Source organism: Cricetulus griseus, chromosome X (assembly GCF_003668045.3).
Source record: "Cricetulus griseus strain 17A/GY chromosome X, alternate assembly CriGri-PICRH-1.0, whole genome shotgun sequence".
NCBI classification, from domain to species: Eukaryota; Metazoa; Chordata; class Mammalia; order Rodentia; family Cricetidae; genus Cricetulus; species Cricetulus griseus.
The window spans coordinates 19,022,103-19,045,686 of NC_048604.1; the positions used below are offsets into that span (position 1 = coordinate 19,022,103).

Below are 23,584 nucleotides of genomic sequence, written 5' to 3' on the forward strand. Positions count from 1 at the left end.
CTAGGTAACTACTCCCAGCTCAGATGGGTTAGTTAGCAGACCAAATGCCAGTTTGCTGATTTTAGGAGGCAAAATCTTCAGGCAGGAAGGACAAAGCACATATTTTACATAGTAGAGTATCAATTTTTTTCTATGCAGATGTGTAACTGTGTGATTTCAGTAAGCCTTCACTGACTCTTTGAAATGGAGATAACCAGAAATGATAAGCACCCTGCCTCAGGCTCTTGCAGAGAGCAACAAAGAAGGAAGGTCATCTGGACTCTAATAATCCACAAAGGCCCCTGAAGTCTTTGTGTGGATGCACCAGGAACACATTTCTGCATTTGAAACAACTCGGAGTAACTAATGTCAAATTTAACATTCAGAGGAGAAGAATATCTTGGGCTTTGATTTATAAACAGCAGTGAGTCAGCTTAACTAGATCCTTCTACAGAAATAATTCCACCTAAGCAATCAAAAGGGAAAGGTGTTGGGAAGCATGTATTGGGAATGGCTAAATTTTAAGACCTGAAGGTTAGCATCTATTGGGACCAAGTTTCCCACTGAACATTAATCATAACTTAGACATTCTTCTCAGCTTCCCCACCGTGTCACATTTTGCAAGTCAAATCATGCTTTCTGTTTCTTGTGCATTTGATTTTTGACGTGTAGTATTTAAAGAAAATATATGAATTAAAAATGCCCTGGGCGTGACTGTGCTTGCACCTGGGTATGACTAGAGAATTCTAGACAGCAATTTTGAGTTCTGATACACACCCTCACAGTAGAGTATCTGCATCGCAATGGTGGGGTGGGAAATGGCAAAGGTCAGCTGTGATGGGGCTAAAGCCAGGCTGAGAAGAATGTGTTACCCCTGGGCTCTGGTTGTAGAGTCTGGACTACTTCAAGGCTCTCAAGCATGAGTCAGTCCTCAGAAGTTGGGTGTTTACCTGCCAATTTAGGCTACCAGGAAAGGAGCAGGAAGTTGCAGGCAGGCCCTGGAGTGAAATTAGATCTCTGTGGCCCAGGTTTGGCAGATCTTTAGAAAGCACCTACTGTGTGCACGCCATATGCAGCATCCAGTCAAGAGGCAAGTAGAGCTAACTGGATCCCAAGTAGCTGCTATATTAGGCCCAAGTCAGTGCCAAACAGCCAGCAAAGCCATAGGAAGAGACTATATGCACTGTGCTCAGGAACTCAAGCGCGTGTGTTGGGGGGCAAAGGAGTGAACCGACAGGCCTTAAATGACTCCTGTGAGTGTGCTACTTGGAAAGGGCCCAAGTGAGACGGAGGCCAGGGCTCCCTGCTCCAGGGTAGAACTTCTCCCTTAGCTTGGTCCTCAGTTGTCAACAAGCAAACACACCTGGCAAATGAGACGGTGTTGAAAGAATAATGGAATGAGACACATTGTCCCCAAAAGAGAGTGATAGTTCATCTGATCTGTCATTGCACCACCCAGAATACCCTGAAGGGAATTTTCTTAATTAAAAGAATTTCATATTCGGTTTCCAGAAATGGTAGAAACTAAGCTAATTACAAAAATATATACAAACTTTTGGTCATCGAAAAGAAAAAAGTAAATTTCAACCATAATTCCTTCACCCAGGTTTTACTACTTTTACTGAGGAGAGTGAAGTAGGAGAATTGTGAGTTCAAGGCCAGCCTGGATTCTTTCTCCAAAGACCATACATTCTCTGCCCCCCTTCTTCACCACTACACACACACACACACACACACACACACCCCACACACACAGAGACAGAGAGAGACAGAGAGAGAGACACAGAGAGAGACACAGAGAGAGACAGAGGAGAGAGAGGGCAAATTTCCTTGGCACCCTAACATGTTAGGGATGGGTCTCTGTTGGAATTCATAGCCTGTCAGAACAACATGGCTTTCACTAAGCTCACAGTTCAGCTGGGCCGTAGAGACCGGAACCAGGGACAGATGAGGAAGGATGTCATGGAAAGGGACAGGCAGCAGAGTTGTAAGCAGGTGACAAGAAAGGAGGATCAACAATACAGGGACACAAAGATGAGAAAGGAAGGTGACAAAGGATGATGGCATCAGGGAGCCGGACTGATATGAAAGAGGAGCTAGAGGAATGACATTCAAGTGTTGGGATGTGAGGACAGCTCAGTAGCAGAGCACATTCAGGAGACCCTGCTTGTTTCTTCTTATCTTTCATACACTTAGCTGTTAGTTTTCCCTTTATATTTTACAACAGCTTGGTAGCCCGACATGAGCACATTACCAGGCCAGAAGTCCTGGGTTCCATTCCTAGGTGGGCTACTCACTTTCCGATAGCCCCCAGGCCAGTGTCTTACTTGGGCTGGATCTCAGCTTCCACCCTCTCAGAATGAGGCTTTGGAGTGCGGAGTTTTGAATGGCTTCCGTGGAGTCCTGTTGGACTCCACATTACCTGACAGAGAACTGATTTCAAGTTTAGAAGAAAACTCCAGCAACCATTTGGAATCTGGTTGTGCCTCATGCACACTGCATGGATTTAGTCCTAAGCACTTCATGGAAACAAACATAATTATAATTGTTTTAATTGCCCAGAGTAGCTAGTAATTTCGAGACAACTTGGGAGCTCTGTCTTGAGAATACTGTTATTACCTTGTCACTTAGCAGCAGTCTTTCCAGTACAAGCATGATAATTTCAATGTCCCAGGAGTGGGGGCATGGCTGCTATTAGGGCGGTGATCTTGTGGGTTGTTTTTCCCCCTTTTTTTCGCCTCTTCGTATAAAGGGTGACTGAGTGGTGAGAGTCACTTTGTAACCAATCTAGCACATTGAATCAGATGCAACCTGTCCAGGTCACTGCCAGGCCTCCATAAAGCCTCAGGCAGTGGTGCCTTCTTATTCCCGTGTAGCTTTCAAAAGGTGTCTGCCAGAAAGTATCACCTATCAGATACTACACTGTGGAATTACACAGTTCTCTTTGCAATTTGCTTTCCCTCAGCATCAATATGGCCCAGGGCAGGGCAAAAGGGGTGATAGGCAGCTGCTCAACTGAATCTCCAGGACCCCCCCCCCCACACACACACACAACAGTGAAAGTCACATGGCCGGAACTCTCTCTGAGCAGTTAATCCGGAGCAATTTGAAGGCTCCCATCTTTCACACATGCAGCACTTTGAACAGCTTTGTGCTTTCCCAAACCAAATGAAAAGTGGTTGTAATTTGGTGTGAATTTCACACGTGCACAAACAACTATAAGGCTTGGTCCCTCTGCTTACCCCCATGAGGAAATCTTAAGTACCCAGTTAAACTACTTCCCTCCAGGGTTTATGGCTGAGTCCAGTGGGTTCTGGGGAAAAGGGCCTCTGTCGACTTCCTACTTCGTCTTTGTTGTTTTATGTGCAACTAACTGCACCTCGCTGGCCACCAAAAGCTAAAAGACAAGATTGCCTGCTAAGGAGCATTCCATTTTAGAAGGAGCTGCCACTGCCTGCTAATTAACCTCTCTAGGCTCCGGCAGTTCCCTTCTTACTAGGAATGAACCCCTAGAAAGGGATGCCTTTCTGCCCTGCCCTATATCTCTAAGCAGCTTCCCCAGTACGAAGCTCCCTTCCCCTTTCCATTTACTTCTTAGAAAGTAGCTACATCTGATAATAGTAAGATGAATGCCACACTTTTTGCAGTATCAGAATTAATTTTTTGATCTCTTGCTGTCCACTCAGCCTCTCCAGAGCTTTAAAAATATTTATTACTTTATTAACTAATTAATATATTTAGTGACATATATAAAACAGAGAGAGCATGTGTGTGTGTGTGTGTGTGTGTGTGTGTGTGTGTGTGTGTGTGTGTGTGTGTGTGTGTGCGCCATGGTGTACAACTCAGGGCAGTTCATGATGTTGGTCCTTGAGATCCAGCTCAGGGCGTCAGGGTTAGTAAGTAGTGCCTTTATCAGTTCAGCTATCTTTTGGGGGCCCAGAGTATTTGCATTTTTGATGAAAAAGTAAAAGTAGTTTTTAGAGGCAGTGCTAGAGTTTAATTTTCAAGGAGTCCTTGGATTCCTGGGTCAGTAGAGGCTAAGAAATGAGACAGATTTCTCTTCAGGAGGGGCCGGGCACAGTGGATAAAGTGCCTGCTGCTCTTGTTTCTCAACACAGGCATAGATGGGAGTGAAAGATACAGGACAAGACTAAAGGAAGCCCTCACTGTGGACAACATTGCTTCATTCAGAAATGCACCAAACAACACCAAATGCACAACTATCTCCAAAACTCTTGTTCTACTTAGAACATGTCCCATCCTTTACCCAGAGTTCTCTGCTTGGCTCTGGGTTCCAAAAAAATGCTATATGGAAATGGTTCTCACCCTGTGGGTTATGACTCCTTTTTTGTTTTGTTTTTGTTTTTTGACATAGGGTTTCTCAGCACAGAGCCTGTCTGGAACTTGCTCTGTAGACCAGGCTGGCCTCCAACTCACAGAGATCCACTTGCTTCTGCCTCCAGAGCACTGGAATTAAAGGCATATGGCACCACCTCCTGGCACATTACAGTTTTAACAGTAGCAAAATTACAGTTATGAAGCAGTAATGAAATAATTTTATGGTTGGGGGTCACCACAATATGAGGAAGTGTATTAAAGGGTCACAGCATTAGGAAGGGTGAGAACCACTGTCTAGACCATCAACATGAGGAACTGTATTAAAGGTCACAGCATTAGGAAGGGTGAGAACCACTGTCTAGACCATCCACATGAGGAACTGTATTAAAGGGTCACAGCATTAGGAAGGTTGAGAACCACTGTCTAGATCATCAACATGAGGAAATGTATTAAAGGGTCACACCATAAGGAAGGGTGAGAACCACTGTCTAGACCATCCACATGAGGAACTGTATTAAAGGGTCACAGCATTAGGAAGGTTGAGAACCACTGTCTAGACCATCAACATGAGGAACTGTATTAAAGGGTCACAGCATTAGGAAGGGTGAGAGCCACTGTCTAGACCATCAACATGAGGAACAAAGGGTCACAGCATTAGGAAGGGTGAGAAGCACTGTCCTAGGTCAGGAATGAAGGGGTTCAAGAAACTGAAAGGAACAGAGTATCCAGAAGGGATTACATCACAGTGGTCTCCATGAGGATACAATGTGATTATACTGCCATGGAGGCAGCTGATCTGGAACAGTTCCAGAGGGGTGGACCTGGTCAGCTGAAAAAGAGATAGGGAACATGGACCCTCTGAAATTCACTCCAGGAAACAGGAAAGAAAAACACCACGTGGAGTTAGTTACTTTAAAAGCAGAGTGAATAAATGAGAGGTTTGGCTATTTTGTCACCATGCCAGCAGAGGGCGTAAGATACGATAAAGGTTGTTTGTCTTTTCAGACTTGTACAAAGGATAGGGAGTATCAAAGGAGGGACATGGATACACGTATTTATCCATCACATACACACATGCACACATATTTAAAGAGCAGTTTTAAAAATGACAAGGAAAAACCCAGTAGACTGCGAAATGTACCTAAGTTCAGTGGTTGTGTCTGCATACCCTTACCCTGGCAGGAGGCAAGACCCTATGTCTTGCTTGCAAAGAGAATGTCAGCAGTAATTAGACTCTTTCCCCCTTCCCAGCCTCAGCTCTCTTCTTGTGTCCACTTCAGTGCTAAGTGTCACATCTGGCTTTTCTCTCTTGTGATGCCTATTACCTTACTTCACAACTATCATCTTCACTTTCCACAACCATGATGGTACCCTAAAGTATCTTCTTGCCACCAGTTTGCCCCATCTTCTGTTCATCCCTTCCACCTTTGTTTCTCAAAGTTGTCCCAGCCAGCATTTCTTCCACCAGGGGCCTCATGAGCAGCGAGAAACACAGATGCTCAGGTTTCAGCCAATCCTACTGAATCAGATTGCTTTTGAACAAGACTCCCAGGGATTCACTTGGAATTTATAATTTGGGGAGCTGTGCTCTACTTCCTGCCTTATGTTTTTAAAACAAGTTTCTGACCATGTCAATATCTCATTTAAAACCATTCATGTCTCTTGCTGCCCCTCCCTAGGGCCCGGATTTGGGGGCTTGGCTTCAAGTGCCAACAAATTGTCTGGAATGCATGGCTCTCGCCCACCTTTGCAGCTACAGAATCTCACTTTCTTTCCTAACAACAGCTAATTGCTTGGTGGATCATTGTCTAGATAAGGTTTTCTAATCCCTTTTGCTTCTGAGACTCTTTCCCCTTCTTTTTACTAGTTCTTGCTCTGTGTCCAGTTGGGTGTCCCCTCTGCCGAAAGTCCTTTGTGTTACCTACTATCCCATTTAGACGTAGGTTCGTGCACTGTGAATGAGCTCTCATATAGACCATGCATACATTCCAATACAAAGGCACTTGTCCCTTCACACTGTTGTGAGGAGCAGTGTGCCCACATTGCCTGTCAGTCTATGTGTTCCTTCATAGTTATGCCTGTGTTGCTCAAGCATGTCTTTTTTTTCTTGTTTTTATTTTTTTTTATTTTTCTATTTTTTTTATTTGAATTAGAAACAAGATTGAATTACATGACAATCCCAGATCCCTTCTCCCTCCCTTCCTCCCCTACCACCCCCCCAACTAAAACCCTACCTATAGCATATCCTTTCTTCTAATCCACACCTGACTCAACCTTTCTGCTCCCTCATGACCTCTGCATCCTTCCTCTTCTTCCCTTCTCATTCTCATAGCTCCCTCCCCCCTCTTCCCTTGGCTCACGCATGTCTTATTGCACAGTAGGAAAGCACCTTGTGCAGAGTAGAGTCTCAACAATGTGAACTGAATTGAAGAGAAGGTGGAAAGGGTCATACTGGGTGATGGCATATGCAGAATGACAGAAGTGGGCGGGTCAAAATAAGCTTACAGTATAGACAGCATGAAGATTGAGAGAAGCCAGAGAAGAGAATAAACAACAGAGGAATATACGAAAAGAGGGGTGATGTGGATCTTTGAAGTGTTCAAGTATTGAGACAAGGGTCAGACTAGTGAAGCAGTTCTCTGCTCTCATTATCACAGCCCATACATATGGAAATGGACTCACGGGGCTGTAATGACCTAACAATCATTCAATCATTTGTTCAATTGCCAGTTGTGGGAATGACCAGCTGGCATTCATTACTATTAGGGGAACCCAAATAATCATGTGTGTGAGCTCCGGTGTTCCAGATTCTGATAACACAAAGAAATGTTACTTCTGTGAAAACAGACCTTGTAAGCGGTCCAAATGCTAAGAGCTATGTGACCACACACCAAGGTTTATTCAAGGAACTCCTGGGTTATAACTATTGTGAAATTGTAGTTATTATTAGTGGATTCTGCCAACCTTAAAAAGTATCCATGTATGGCTGATACATTATGTGATCACTGTACAAATAGTCAGCACTTACTGCAGCCTTCTTTCAGCCAGGTGCCCAATCAAATACTGCAGAGGACTATTTTCATGAGCTATTCACTAAAATTGTACCTGAAGTTAAGATTATAATGCAAATACTAGAAACTTTCTAATTTTAAAGTATACAAATAAATGGTGTTTAATAGTTCACTATGTTGCATAGCCGTCAAATCCTATATAATCCTAGGACATTTCAATCACTCCAAAAAGAAATTTGATACAAATTAAGAGTCATTGCTCATTCATCCCTCCTGGCCCCTTAGCCCCTGGAAACCCTGAATTTGTTTTCTGTCTCTGTGGATTTGCTGATTCTAGATATTTCACATTAATGGATTTATATAACAACTGGTCGTTGTGTCTGGTTTTTGATCATCTAATTTTCCAAAGAAGGAACATGAAGTTCAGGATAGACAAAGCAGCCCCTCTTGGGAGAAAAGTCAGAATTAGACTTCGGTGTCACCATGATGTTCTGACTTCCCCAGTGCAAGGTGGCTGACCATCACATGCTTTTCCCCTTGGGCCCTCTCTAGATGCATTGTTTTCAAAATTCTTACAAGTTTTCATTGTTGGAGAGTTCATTTACCACTTAGGAACAGTGAAGAATGAAGCTTCGTACAGTGGCACACATCTGTAATCCCAGTCAGCCCTCTGGAGAGTGAGACAGGAAGATTGTGAGTTCAAGACCTTCCTGGGCTACATAGGTAGATACTTTCCACAACAAACAAACAAACAAACACAAAGTCAAAAATGATAAAGGAATATGGCAACTTAGTGGGACTGTGAGATGGCTCAGTGGGTGAAGGTGCTCCCCATACAAGACTGGCAACCCGAGTTCCAGCCCAGAAATTATGTAAATTTGCAAAGAGAGAGCTATTGTGGGAAATTGCCAATATGGAGTCAGGTAGAAATATAAGGGTATTTAATAGGGAAAAGCCTTACTTACAGAGCAACCTAGCCAGCTGGTGTGGTAGAGGTCTGTACACCAAGAAGCAAAGAGAAACCGAAACCGAAAACGCAGTCCCACTATGTCACTCTGACCATGCCCTCACAAGCCTAGTCAGGCACACCTGTAGCCAGCCCCTAAGAAGGCGTGGCTACAGCTTTCCCTACAGAGAGCCAACTCTAAAAACATTGTTCTCTAATCTCCATTAGCTGTAGCCTATGAACTCACCCAGGCAAACATCATGTACACACACACACACACTAAAAATAAAGTGGATTATCTAACTGGGTGATAGCTATTAACTGACTTGTATACTTGCAAAATTCATATTCTGAAACTCTCATCCATGATGTGACTATATTAGAAGACCCAGCTTTTGGAAGATAAAGTTGAGATCATAAGGCTGAGGCATTATCCGTATGGTTAGTGGCCTTCATCAGCAGTAGAAGAGAAATCTCCATGCCTTCCTCCCTTTCCCTTCTCCCTTTCCCCTCACACCTGAAGAGTTGGTGAGAAGGTGCTCTGAACAGGATGTTATTGTACCAGTACCCTCATGGTAGAGTGTCAGGTTCTAGAACTGTGAGAAAGTTAATTTCTACTATTTGAGGGACATTTTGTTATACCCAATACAACACACAAAAGACAATCGTATTTTGGGATAAAAATGGGTGTGTTAAGAAATAGGATGAATTAATTCTTAGGTGTGATATCAAGAGCAGTTTCCTAAGAAGAGTATAAGAAATATTTTGTATGCTAGAGTCAACAGTAGAAATGAAAAAAATCTAGAAGATATTTCCTAAATATTTTACTTTTTAACTTTATTACATCCATTGAAATTCTCCAGAAAATATAACAAGTATAAAGCAACAGTAAAATATAACCTATTATGCTCTATTAATATGCAATACTTTATTCTAATATATCCTTTTCTGAAAGCTCAATTATGTAGTCTGTATGTGATTAAATCATTGAAGTATGCACTCCGTGGGGATATGTGAGAATCCCTTTCTCAATATTTTCTAAAATGCTTGTTAACCTGCTAACTGATAAAATTTTGCTGAAGCAGAGATCAGCAATAAATTATACACACATACACACTGATAACTTGAAATATTTGGACAAATTTCATATTTATATACATGGGCCGATAATTCCCCATAGGGGCAAAGCCTTCCTGTTGGGTGTGAACTTCAGATTGTGTTTTCCATTGTCCCTTTCCCATAAACCACATTTATCTACCACTTAATACTGTTTCATTTACTATGGCAAGAGAATGTAGATTGTTGGAAACGACAGTGAGGACAGAATTCTGTCAGCTTTTGATATATTTTCTTCTCTATTGTTTTACTTTGTTCATGTCCAAAACAAATTTGTCAGCACAGGGGGTGCCCCTTATGTAGTCTGTATAAGGATTGCTTTAGTTTTCATAGAAAGGACTAAATAATAATAATAATAATAATAATAATAATAATAATAATAATATATAATATATAATAATGAATATATGCATGTAATTTAGTCAAGTTGTCCAAGTATAGTAACAAGTCACACTTCCAAAATATGGTGAAGAAAATAGTCACTGGTGAACATGGGATTTGATTGTTATACAACAGCATCCACACTCATACTAGAGAAGCCTGTTAGCTGTGAGCTTTTCTCATACCATTACATGTGTTGTTGTTTTAAAGAGGGAAAGGAAAACATGGTCTGTAGTGTTAAGTGGAATTCAGTCAAGAGAATTTCTACTGGCTTTGGCTATTTAAAAATATTCAGCCAGATACAGAGCAAAAATGGAAAGACCCCCCCCATAATATTTCCTCTGAAAGTATAATAATTCTGTTACATTCCACACTCATTTCATTGTATTTACCTCTAGGTTATCCACATCCTCTATACACACTTACATATGCTTGTGTGTTGTGTTGTGCCAAGCATCAGACTAAGATCTCATTGTGGATTATTTCCGAGATAATTTAATCATTATCATCTCCATTTCATAGACTACTAAAGTGAGGCTCAGAGAGGTTCATTCATTTTCCCAAGGTCATGCAGTGCTTGTTTTCCTCACGAGAGGGTCATCATACTAATGTATACCAATCCAATTAAATGTTTGCATCAATGAATCTATTTACTCAGTAAATGCCTGTTGAATGTGCATCTAAATGTTCTAACACATAGGTACCTGGAATGGTTAGCTAAATCTGTAAGCTACCTGATTTGCTCCCATTCATCTAGTCAGAAATGAGTAGAAAGACTACAATCCAGGTGTATTTTAACAAACTGGTTAGGACAACTCTAGACAGAAAGAAAGTTCAGTTACCTGAATTTTAGAATTTAACATTTAGAATATTATTGCCTCCATGAGATGATGAGTTTGGAGCCTCCAGAAATCAGTGCTAGTGGTTATGAACCAGTAAATTGGACATCATATAACTAAGTTCTGAAACATTTGCTTAAACTAACACAAGGACCAGGGATGTAGCTCAGTGGTAGAGCACTTATCTGACATGTGTGAAACTCTTAAGTTTGGCTTCTGGTACATCAAAACTAAAAGTTCTCTTTAGAAGGCAGGCAATGCTCTACTTCTATACAAGGGAGATGAGACCAAACAACACTTAAAATTGGAGCCTCAATTTCTTGAGTAAGAAGACTGATGGATGGCAGAGATGTCAGGTCTTCAGAGGAGCTTGATTCCAAAGTTATGATGTGCCATCTGAAACCAGAGCAGACAATTATATAGAAAATCAGAAGTCCTAAAGGGGAATATAAAAAAGTTGTATATAAAAAGATACTCTGAGAAAGAAATCAGAACACAAATGCAGAAGAATTGGATCGTGATGGTAGAAAAAAATTAAAGGTTACGTGTTGAGACAGACCCAAAATCCTACCTATTATGTAACACATTCCACAAGGCTGGCCAATTTCAACGTACACTAGGAAGGGAAATGCCTTTCCCAATATGCGGGTGGAGTGCTTGAGCCACAGGAGCGCCCAGACTCCAACTGCAAAAATGCCAAAGACTTCAAGAACCATTTGGCAACATTTACAGGGATGGAAGAATCGTTGGATTATAGCAATAAACATGGTAGGGGATCTGAAGGAACAGAGCAAAAAGGAAGTTTTGCTTGAAACCCTTCTGTGAATGACTTTATATTTCTGGGACTACAGATAAGTAAACATGTATACAAACATATAAAGTATGGTAGTGATGACAGGGAGTAAGTGCCCTGATGGAAAATCAGAATAAGAATGGAGACGGGAGGAGGAGAGGGAGAAAGAGATCTCAAGCTTTTAAAATTGTTTGCAAAGAAACTGGAGTCTATGATGGAATTTAGTCCTCATGACAGAAACGGTGTTGGAAAAAGTATTGCTGTCATCCCTCTCTCTTTAGAAATTCTTTTTTTTCTTCATAATAAAAATCCCGTGGCAGCTCCTTGTCTGGAGGACTTTAAAAATAGGAGCGATTTCATCTGTCTGGAATGGTCTGTGTCAGCACTTGCCCTAGGCAAGGTTGCCACATAGGCGCAAAACACCCCCACTCCCATCCCCCTAGCCAGCACTTTTCCTCTCCCACTAGACACCCCCCATGCCCTATGCACCCCGACTTCCAGCTCCAGGCCTGCCTCCCTTTTCTTGGCCCGTAGCTTCAGCATGATCTCCCACATCAAATCAAACCCGTCTTCCCTCAGTCTGGCAGCCTTCTCTCCAGGTGCGAGGGGGTGCAATCTCTTTTGCCCTTCGTGGCCTATTTGAGTTTAAAAATAGGACCCTGGTTAACCCGAATGAATCTTAAATTGGAACTCTGTGCAGTGTAACCAAAGGAAGAAAGGGCAGGGGGAGAGGAGCATATTTTTGGTCAGTGGGGGAAGTGATGGGGAGGTGGGCTGCCTTCCTGGAAGCTATTAAATCCCAGATGTAGGCTCTGTTCAGTGTGCCACTGCCTTCCTTAGAGTGACCTCTGCCCTCTCCTGGTTGCTGCTAATTCTATGGCTCAGTGACTTCCAACTCTGCTTCCGCGCACCCACACCTGGGTTCTCTCTGAGCAGCCTGAGCACGCTGGGACTTGGCTTTAACTAGGAGTTTTCAGCGGCATGTTTTTGTGCAGATCAGGCAGGGTCCAATTTTCCCATCGCCATCTTCCCTGCAACAGCGGCACTTGAGTTCGGCGATGGTGGCCATTAAAGCCATACGGAGCTCAACGGGATTTGCACTTAGCCCTCTTCAAAGTGCTTGTTCTCAGAGAAGCCTAAGAAAGCCATCTCTCTGTGCCCACCGCGTGTGTGGGATTTATGAAGTAAAATACGTGTGGCTTATGTAAAGAGAATACACCATGCACATTCCGCAGGCAAAACTGCAAAATGAACTTCACTCAAAGAACTCCTATGAAGAATCCGGTCAACTTCCTGTTAGAACAACCACCACTTAAGAGCATCTACTGTACATCAAGCTCTGAGCTAGACTTGGGGAGGAATTTTTTTCAAAAAAGGGGGAAGGTAGACAAGCAGGGCTAGATGTGTCCTGTTGGAGGTACACGGAGTGACTGGGAAACTCAGGGTCCGCCTCCTGCATCTGGAAAGCTCTCCTAGGGCAATGACAACTGAGCTGAGTAGGAGTAAGCCAAACCAAGGAAAGGTGGGAAGGGCAGGCAGGCTGTGGAGAAGGAATGACATGAGCAGAAGCACAGAGGCACAAAGCAACTTGACATGTCAGGGGAGCTGCAAGCAGGCTGAGATTAGTAGAGCAACGTGTCACTGGGGTGGGGGTGGGGGCCGGCAAGAAACGCAGCAGAGTGAGAGGAGGCAGGCGCCAGCCTCCCTGGCTAAACGGTGAGGCTCTACCCAAAGGAGAGCCCCTCAAGGATTTGAAGTAGGGCTGTGGTAGGGTCAGATTTACATCTTAATTAAACCGTCTGTCAGTTTGGGGGGAAATCGTTCAAGCTGCCTGCAATAAATGAATTAAGGATTTTTATGTGAAGGATGAATGTGCAGATCTAGCCATGGTTGAGTGCACAGCGATCTCTTCCAAGAGGGCTTATCATTAGTCTGAGGAGTGTGGGGCGATGTGGCTAAAACTATCTGTAGGTAGATCTGTCTGCATTTGTAAAGCTCCTAACGTCTTTAGGGAGCATGCAGGTCCTCTAAAAGGTGGGGTTTGAAGAAAGGCATCACTTCTCTGCTGTGTCATGCATTACATGCTAAGAATTCAAACTGTGCTATCATCTGCTTTGTTTAGCAAAAATCCTCTGGAAAAGCACTCTTTAACCTGAGCTGCAGCCATCTCAATCTTTCTGAAAAGGAATATTTTGGATTAGAGTTCTGCAGCCATTCTGGAAATAATGTAAGTGGGTTTTATTACGGGGTTGTATGTATCTAGAAATGCTTCAAAATGCAGTTTGCACCTAAGTACACAAGGCTCAATACCATATTGAAAATACAAAACCTATTTATACCTTGCAAAATAACTCTATTTAAAGCTGCCCTCCCTCCCCCTGCTTTGTTCATTAAGCTGCCTTGGTCTGCCAAACAAATCCTTCTGCCTCCTGATCCTTTTCTGTTACTCTTTGACCAGCTATCAAAGCTTTATCTGTTTTGAATGGTTGGACCTTAACCCCCAGAATTAAGACTCCTGACCTCATGACTATTTAGGGAGATTTCTTTCCCTGTTTCTCAGGCCATAGCTTTCAGAAGGTTCTTGTGCTACAATTTGCCTTGGCATATCTGCAATCTGGCACCTTCCAAGGAAGGCTCATTATTAAGTGGGCTTTGGCAAGGGTAAGGGTAGGGGGACTATAGGACTCCGATGTGAAGCCAAATGCCTTTATGAGTCTTTGTAGCCACTGATGAGCCTTGCCTGTGACACTTCTATCATCCTTCCAAGGCGGGGAAGCAGTGATTGAAATGTCAACGGCACAGTTTATAGATCAAGAGTGTTCACTGTTATTGGAGAACTATGAGGAGACTGACTGGCTGTTTGTTTCCAACTATCTTTAGAAATCTAAATAGTCCCAGTGTTTGCTCATTTGATGTTGACCTTTATCTGATACCAAGAAAGAAAAAGAGCTGTGTTCACTACCACTGTGTTCTACCAATTGTTTCACTGATGCTATTACAGGTTTGGTTGGAACTTCTGAAGCCCATAACAAAGCAAGTGAAAAGTAAGTATGGAAGATCACTCAAGGAATATAGTCCTCAGTTCATGCTTGAAAAATACTCCTATAGCCCCACACAACTCCTCACTATACGAAAACGGGAAAAGGGGAGGCAGCTTAGATTGCATCAGCCCGTCATCTGGCCAGTAAGTTTAGCAATAGAGAAAATTGTCTGAATTTTGTCTGAGATGAAGAAGCTCAGGTGCTGGGTCTTGGAGTATGTCTGAAGACTTCTGGTAATGATGCCACCTGTGGATTGCATGAAGGAATATATCTCACTCTGGACCCCGTGACTCTTCAAGAACCCTTAGTGTAACCCTGCGATAATGTTGACCTTCTGCCTGAAGATTCTTTCCTTTCACGCCATCACAAGCCTTGGCATTTGCTTCAAGTTATGTTTGAGTGATTCCTGTATCTTACCCTGGACCTCATTCATGGAACAAGGGTCCTGGGGCATGCCCATTTAACTAGTTCCACAGGCTATTTTGCGAGGGGGGTCTTTTAACACTTTGAGAAACCTTGCTTTAGTCTGTCTTCCTGGCTCCCTGGTCCACTCTGTTCTTCACATATTGATACACCTATGACTCTGCTTCCCTGGGGTTCTTTGATTATGTCACCCAATTTCTGTAGCTTCTGAACTGATTTTCTCCAATTCAGCATCCATATTGCTCTCCAAGGGTTCGACTGAAATATATAGTCCTGACCACATCTCCCTTCTGCTTAAAATGCTTCCCTAATTACCTGTGAAGTCCAACATTATTAACATGGTACACAAAGCTCTTGGCTCTATTTCATTTCAATTCCTTCCTCTGCTAACCTAATTAGCTGTCAACTCCTCCAGGAAGGCTTCCTTAACCTAGGCTGTGCGGTACTCAAATTCCTCTGTTTACTTATTTGTCTCTCCAACAAGGCTGGGGACACCAGTGTCTTTTAAATTCCACAGTGTCTGCGTAGAATAATATCCCTCACATGAAGGGCATCCAGAAAAGATAGATTTAATGAATGACACTGTTGCTTCTCGTTTGTGGTTACTTTTGATCTAACAAACTTTATTCTTTTTTTCTGGTACTGGGGATGGAACCTCAGACTTTGTACATGCTAGCAAAGTGTCCCACCATTGAGCTTCACCCCCAGCCTCAAGTTTCTCATTTTCAAATGCAAGTAGGTGTGAAAATATGTAGACAGGCTTTCTTAGGGGTATATTTTTAACGTTGATAGAGGCATTGGTCCACATTGCTTCTCATTCCTGTTATGAAAGAAATCCTTAAGACATCCATTCATGTGTTTGAGCTGAACCTGGGCCCTTTTCTCAGGCAAGATAGAACATTCACAGATAGCGAGTTGTAAATAGTGTTTCAGAATAACTCACTTCTTAAGAAAGGGCAGAGTAGGCCTCAAATGGACATATCTTTACAAAACAAACCCAAATGGAGAAAGGGTGTGAAGGGGGCAGATGAGTTGGAGACTTTCTCGATAGCTATACACATAGGCTCACAACCCCAAAATGATAGCAGGATACATGTCAAAAACTGAAATGTAAAATAAGTCTATGGGAAAGGATAACGGAGAAGGGATGGAAGTAGAACACTGTGTGTGTGTGTGTGTGTGTGTGTGTGTGTGTGTGTGTGTGTGTATCAGTGTGTGTATCAGTGTGTGTATGTATATGTATGTGTGTGTCAATGTGTGTATGTGTATGTGCATGAGTGTGTGTGTGTGTGTGTGTGTGTGTGTGTGTGTGTGTGTGTGTGATCTTAACTGTTGTAATGAACATTTAATAAAACTTATGGAGATATTGTGTTTTAAGATCCTAAGGAGGTTGTTTTCAAATTTATGGTGAAATTTTTCCCAGTGGACCCTGGACACCTTCGGGAAGAACTCACAAGGTAAAGTGTTTAACTGTGTGTGTGCTGAATGACGTTACCTGAGAACACCCAATCTCCAGCTATTGAAGAAAGGGCTCGGGCTCCTTTTTGCATGGCTTAGGTTTAATTCACTCTCTGAGACAAGGTGAGGGGCTAGGAAGAGGGAGGATCTGGCTGTTCCTCTAAATGTTAATCTCTCCAGATTTCAGAACTAAGAATGGATGAGTGGCAAACCTGGGTGGCATTTTGAGGCTTAATCCGCTAACTTCCACAACAGTATGCATGCTGTTTCATGCCATCTGTGTTTCAGTCAGCATAGCTTTGAGGCCATCCAATGCTCATGAGCATTGAAAATGAATGTGTGTACGGATGGATCCCATAGGCAGAAAGGAAACATTCTTTAATGACGATATATGCTTATGAAAATGCTCTTTATAATTGCAGTGGAAACCTACTTTAGCAAAATGGCATTGTCACTATAACACTCCCCCAAAACATAATCTGCTTTCTAGACTGAGACTGCTACATACCATTAAGGAACATGTCCTGGAAGCTAAAGTTGACTGAATTAGAAACCACAGGTTCATTTCCCTGGCGTCCACCCCTACCACGTGGGGCAGATTGACTTACTTCTTTGGTGTGGAGTCTTTGTGCAGTTGCTTGCCCTGCCTTCCCTAGTTCTCTCCACATTTGTCTGCTGTCAACCACTTGCCAAGATAGGTTGATATCTTGCTATGTAAACTAGTTTACATTCACTAACTCTTTGTGGTTGGGTTTTAAACTATGACCAATTTTGATGGAGATTGACCTTTTCAAAACTGTGAGAAAACAATAATTTGATGATAAATGTTTCATCACTTATTCAGAGGAAGGATCTGAAGCAGGCAGCTGCTTTCTTAGGAGATAGCCATTACTACTGAGGCATCTTGTCTTCTTCCCAGCAACGGATGATCAAATGACAAAAAGCTTCCTTTCTCCTTGCTAACAACAAACTGAAATTTTCTTTTGCTTTTGAAATCATATACATCTATATTTGAAAACAGGCACGGGTAAATGTTAGGATTACATGAAGTTTTCCTTGTCATTTTATTTAAGAATACTTAACTGAGCCAGGTGTGATCACTCATGCCTGTAAATCACAGCACAGGTAGAGGCAGGAAGACTACCATGAGTTTGAGGGTAGCCTTGGATATGTAGGGAATGCTAGGCTAGCCTAGCTATAGAGCAGGAGTTGGTCACAGACACACACACACACACACACACACACACTAACCCAGAAGCAACAACTAAAAGGAATAAGTTACCTGTTGTAGAGATTAAAAATATTCCTTGTTTGGTGCCAATGCATGGATTTCTGAGAATATTATACAAAAATAACTGTTTTAACTGAATCATTTCTAGAGCATTAGAGGTACTCACAATTTATAGGGACATAATGGTTAAAGCTTCCATGAACTGAATAATCACTTGACAAGATTGTTCAGAGCAGATTTCTATTTATCTCCTGTAGCTAGTTATCTGTTACTACATTGCCTTCAGGGCATTAGCTACTGAAAACTCCACATAGAATTTAGTCTGGAAAATTCTACTTATATAGGGAAATACAGTGGGTAATGCATGTTTTTGCATCTAGAAGAAAACAGTGGAACTGGCTTTTGCTCTGGACAAGAAAGCAGACAACAGTAGAGCCTTTCTTATACACTTACCAAAATATGGGCACTGGGCCTGGAGAGATGGTTAAGTAGAAAAGCACTTGCCACACAAGTTCAAATCCCTGCAACCCACAGAAAGCTGGAAACAGGCACACCTCTAATTCCAGAGCTTCTACATTGAGATGAGAGGCATACCTAAATGCTTGCAATCCAGCTAAATTACATAAGGTGGAAGGCAGGGACTGACACCCAAAGTTGTCTTCTGACCTCTGGACACACACACACACACACACACACACACACACACACACACACACACACACACACACACACGAGTTCTCCTTTACTAAGGCCTTAAGTGGGTTTGACAAATATTCAGTTCAGCAGAGCCCTAAACATAAACCTGCATTTTGTAGTCCTGGTATGAAGCTTCTGCATTCCCTGAACTCATCAACCATTAGTTTCACACCTACTGTTTGTAAAGCACTCAGATGGGCTCTGGTTGATGGTAACATAGCAATCCAGACAAGGGAATAATGTGGGCACAGACACGGCTTAATGGCCTTGATTCCTGAAATATGCTCTTTGGGTAGGTAGTCTACATTTAGCGTCAGATGTTAGGTTCTGGCCATAGTTTCAGTACCTTAGAGTGCTACCAACTGGTCAGAAGGGCTTGGCCCCTGTCTTGGTATCATCGTATCATGGAGTGATTGATCCTGTTCCACTAGCCTCTGGAATTCTTATGGCCCTGCCTACCTGACAGCAATTTGTGCTCCCCAGAGTCTGCTCAGGCCTGCTGAGGCTCCTGCTTCTCTAGCTCAGGGTGTGGTTGTTTCCATGGCGTGAAGTACCAGAAGAGGGTTGTCTGGGTCCCTCAAGCTGGTGGCAGCCTACAGCCGGGGCAATTCCTAACTGTTGCAGAACCTGCCAATGGGCTGGGTCAGCCAGTTGTGGGCTGGGATTGGTTTGGTTCTGAAGCAAAGTGTATGCACGATTCACCACCCCAAAAAGGCCCTCGAGTGTCCATATGCTGCTCCTTCCTTCAATTATCCTGGGTCTGGAAGAAAGGAAAATTTCCTTCTGTCTTCCTGCTTCTTTGTCAAGATCTTTTCCTCAAATCCTTTGCAGGTATCTTTTTACTCTTCAGATAAAGAAGGATTTGGCTCTGGGAAGGCTTCCATGTAGTGACAACTGCACAGCGTTAATGGTGTCACACATCTTACAGTGTAAGTACCAAAACTACTTCTTGGCCCATTCACCAGGAATAGAGCCAAGCCAAGGAGGTAAGCACCTCCAATCTTCCTGCCTGGCACTGTATTCAGCCCTAAGGGGAGAGGCAACCTGGTTCAGACACAGTGAAATGATGCTTCATCACATTCATTGAGATCCGAGTGAAATCTTGCCCCTACTACCTTGCCATTACAGTAAAGCAAGCTCCCTTATTTCTCTGGGCCTGAATATTCTTGTATTTAAAATAGTGACGAAAATGCCATCTCATGGAGGTGCTTCTGATGGCTTTGTCCTATCTCAGTCTACCAACCCTGCTGTGTCACTCACTGTCCCTTGACTTGCTGTCCAGGATCTGCTTTGAATAATTCTTGCCATGAATTTCACCAAGTAGTCCACACTCCCTCTGTTGGCCCTAGTTTATATCTCAGTTCCATGTTTTCTACAGAGAATAAACATGGAATGGAGAAGGTGGAGAGGCTAAAAGGCACCTGGCATAAATGAATGTTTTCCATGTGTTAGCAGCCAAGTAGTTTGACTAGAAGGAACACAGAAGGTAGACTAGAGGAGGCGTGGGAAACAGTGGGGGCCTGCCTGGGAGGGTGTTAATCAGGCCAGGCCATGCTGTTCCTACAGCCTGGAGGGTAGGGTCTAGGCAGGGGGAGATAACATCTCTTCAAAGTCCAGCTGGACTTTCTCTGTTTTGAAATGGCCTCCCAAGAATACACTGTTCCTTGATAATCCTGCAGAACCATAATTTCAGGGTTTTTTTTTTGTTTATTTCATAAGTTCATTTCTGACCTTTGTTCATTATCTTCCCACCAGTCCTTAAATGGTAGATTTCAGATTTTTCTGAGAACAACACACTGAAATGCTTAGATAGGGACTGCATCCTAGGCAGTGTATCAAGTGACTCCCAGCTGGGAAAAGAGAGCTCTGAACTCCCAGAAAGGCCATAGATGGAGAACGCCATGAAAGTCAAGGAAAGCTGATAGAGGAGATGGAGTTTGTACTGGAGCTTAAAGAAATCTATGGGAATTGAATGTGAAGACGGGTAGAGAAAACAACATAAAAATGCTGGTGGGACATCACGTACAGGGGATGAAGAATGACCACACATAACTCACGAATAGTTTCTTTTTTCCTTTTTTTTTCTTTTTTCTTTTTTGTTGTTGTTTTGAGACAGAGTTTCTCTGTGTAGTTTTGGAGCCTGTCCTGGCACTCACTCTGGAGACCAGGCTGACCTCGAACTCACAGAGATTCGCCTGCCTCTGCCTCCCGAGTGCTGGGATTAAAGGCGTGCACCACCAACGCCCAGTTTCACGAATAGTTTCTATCTAGGAGATATGGTGACAAATGAAGCATCCTCTTGAAAGGTCTTGAGTGCCAAGAGCAGGAGCCATGTGCCCAGTATCATTGGAGGCATGGGGTAGAAGGAGAATCCTTCTCCATTAGTTACCTCTTCAGATAGCAGTTGAGAGGGTAGGGCTCCAGGTGACCTCTTTTGGGAGATAACAGTACTGCATTGGGCATTGGGAGTTGGGCATTGCCTAGTGGCCATTTCAGGAAAGAGCCAGAATACTTCAGGTTTTCCAGAAGGTCTGTGGTCAAGACCCATTCATTTTGTGGAGAAAAGGCTGTGGCTCTAGTGAGTGAACATTTCACAGTCAATCCCAGCATCAAGGTCATGCACAGAATCACAGCCCAATTACTCATTTATTGTCCATTTACTCACCGGTCCAATATTTGCTGAGTGCCTGCTGCAGGTTAGACATTCAAGAACCTGAGCATTCTGACTTGGCATTTTATTATTTAAACCATTTTTATGCACCACTAGCCAGATAGTCCCTACCAAACATAATTTGCATAATTCAAATGAATCTTTCTTCTTAAAAACCTGAAGTATAATCCTGTTTTGTCATTCATTAAACAACAAAAACTATGGAGTGAGTACCACCTTGTTAGGCCCTATCATAGGCATTGAGAGCACAGCAGTGAGCTACAACACCAATCCTTTTCTTCATGGAGCTCACATTTTGGCAGTGCAAGAGAGTCAGACAATGACCAAAATAAGAAAAAAAATGATGAATGTTCAGAGGTCATGAGAGCAATGGAGAAAAATAGAGCATAGAAGGGAGATGGGGGAGTTCTAGGTGAGGGTACTGGGTTTTTTTAATAAAGTGGGGGCTAAGCCTACTGTAAAGGTGACAGTTCAATGAAGGTTTGTAGGAGGCACAAAAGTAAGCCAAGGGGCCAAGTCCAGTGACAGAAAGGTCCACACATCAGGAACACCGTGAAAGAGGCCAGAGGGGAGGATATGGCTGTGGTGTTTAGAATCATCAAGAAGGCTTTGTGGTAGAATTGCTGGGTATTTACTAGATTCCCAATGTTCAGAGTGATGATTTGACTGTAAATGCTTTGTATCATAGTATTTTTCACATGGGTTTCCATTTGTTCTTGAACAATTCATTGAAAAGATTTTTATTTTTTCTTTGCATTATCTTGACACCTTTGCCAAGAATATTTGTGAGACTTTATTTCTTGACTTTTCATTTATGCTTCACTGTTCTTTATTGGTTTCTTGGACTTTTATAAATATTGGATCTTCACATCTACAGAAGACAGTTTTATCTTTTCGTTTACATTTTAAAACTTTTACATATCTTTTTCTTATCTGGTTGCACTTACCTTGCTCACAAGTACAATTCTGGGTGATGGGACCAAAGCAGGCATCTTTATCTTATTCCTGATTTTAAGGGGAAGTCTTTATTCTCTTGCCCGGTGATATGACTATATTGTTAGCCATAGGTTATTTTCGTAGATAACTTTTATCAGGTTGAACATGGTTCCATCAACTCCTTATTTATATAGTGTTCTTAGCATTGTACATGTATTTTACTCAACATGAGAGCACCATAGGATTCCACATGAGTTTGAAGGAAAGTAGGAAAGGATGCATGGGAGGCTGTGGAGGGAAGAAATGCAAGGGAGAAATGTGATAGTTAAGAACTCAAAAAAAGGAACATATCTGAGTAACAGGTGTGGTTATATCTGTTCTTGCCCAGCTGCCTTAGATTAAAAGTCACAACGGAGAACAAGGTGTTCTAAACTTTGACTTTAAGAGACACAAATAATCAGAAGGTAACTCATGTGAATCTTGGACACAGAACAATTGCAAAGAAGACAAAAGTCAAAGAAGTCTGAGGCCCTTTGCAGTAGGAACAAAACATTGTAAGGATGCAGCTGCTAGTGCAGGGTTAATCCTGTAATAGTTGTCCCTAACAATAAACTGGAGATGTCTGTAAAAGAGTAAATTAGGTTCACAGATAAACTGCCAGCTATTTGGGAAGGATGATTTGTCTACTGGGGATTCAAATTGTTGGGGATTTGCTAAATTCCCAGAGTACAGCGTGATGACTTGGCTGTAGGTTGCTGGCATTCTAGTTGATATTTTATTCTCTGCTTATGATAATGGATAATCACAATGGAAAGAAAATTGGGGCTGCATTAGCTTTTACTAGGTTTCTCATAGGAAAATGCCAGAGACTAACTAGGTGGTTTAAATGAGAAAAATGATTCCTCACCATCCTAGAGGCTGGGAGTCTAAGATGAAGGTGTTGGAAGGTTTGCTACATTTGACCCTCTTTTATCAGCTTGAGAAGGAAGTCTTCTTACTGTCTCCTTACACTTTTTGTTCTGTGCACTCATCCCTAGAATTCCCCTGCATGCCTGGCTTTCTTCCTTTCAAATGGATACTAGTTAGGTTGGACTACAGTTATCCGCTTATGTTCTCAGTATCAGCATAATTCCTCAATGAAGTCAAGCCACTAGGGGACATGACTTCAACTTACAAATCTGGGAAAGACAAATTTCAGTCTGTAACAGGGGCTAATTGAAAGTAGGCAAATACTACAAAAAGAGAATAGAGGATGGAAAAGCTAACAAAATATTCAAGTGTGAATTTGGAGCTTTTAATGTCTGTTCTGGGTGTGCAGCCCAAGATACAGGCTGAGACTTCACAAAAAACCTATGCCTGTGATGTGACAACTAGTCTGTTAGTTTTCCCCTGTACAAACAGAAATATTCATAAAGCATGGGGTTGGATGGGATTGGGCTACAGCAGCTGCAGAGAAAAGGCTTTTGGGGGTGAACGGGAGGATTCTTAGGCTGCACATTGTTTAATTCCTCAATGGAAATGGGAACAATGTCACTTTTCTATTGTACAGCAGAATTAGGAGACTTTCATGGAGAAGCAGTTAGGAAGCATCTGGGACAAACCCGGTATTTACCAAGCCAAGACTGTTTGGAGAGCAAGATCATGCAGTTTCATCAGCAGCACATGTAAGTACTTCCCCGGACACCGGCTTTCCCAGTGGAGGACACTGAAGCTAGGACAGCCTCT

At 42.5% G+C, this 23,584-nt stretch overlaps 1 protein-coding gene across 1 annotated transcript in view; it reads left to right on the plus strand.

Moving 5' to 3' along the window:
• Positions 1–1,869: 1,869 nt before the first annotated feature.
• Positions 1,870–23,584, plus strand: part of Frmd7 (FERM domain containing 7) — a 29,177-nt gene continuing 7,462 nt past the window's right edge. Inside the window, exons 1-7 of the mRNA XM_035450147.1 lie at positions 1,870–1,974; positions 12,399–12,587; positions 13,526–13,630; positions 14,405–14,447; positions 16,246–16,324; positions 19,084–19,181; positions 23,409–23,523. Coding sequence (XP_035306038.1) covers positions 1,870–1,974; positions 12,399–12,587; positions 13,526–13,630; positions 14,405–14,447; positions 16,246–16,324; positions 19,084–19,181; positions 23,409–23,523 — 734 coding nt within the window. The remainder of the gene's footprint in view (positions 1,975–12,398; positions 12,588–13,525; positions 13,631–14,404; positions 14,448–16,245; positions 16,325–19,083; positions 19,182–23,408; positions 23,524–23,584) is intronic.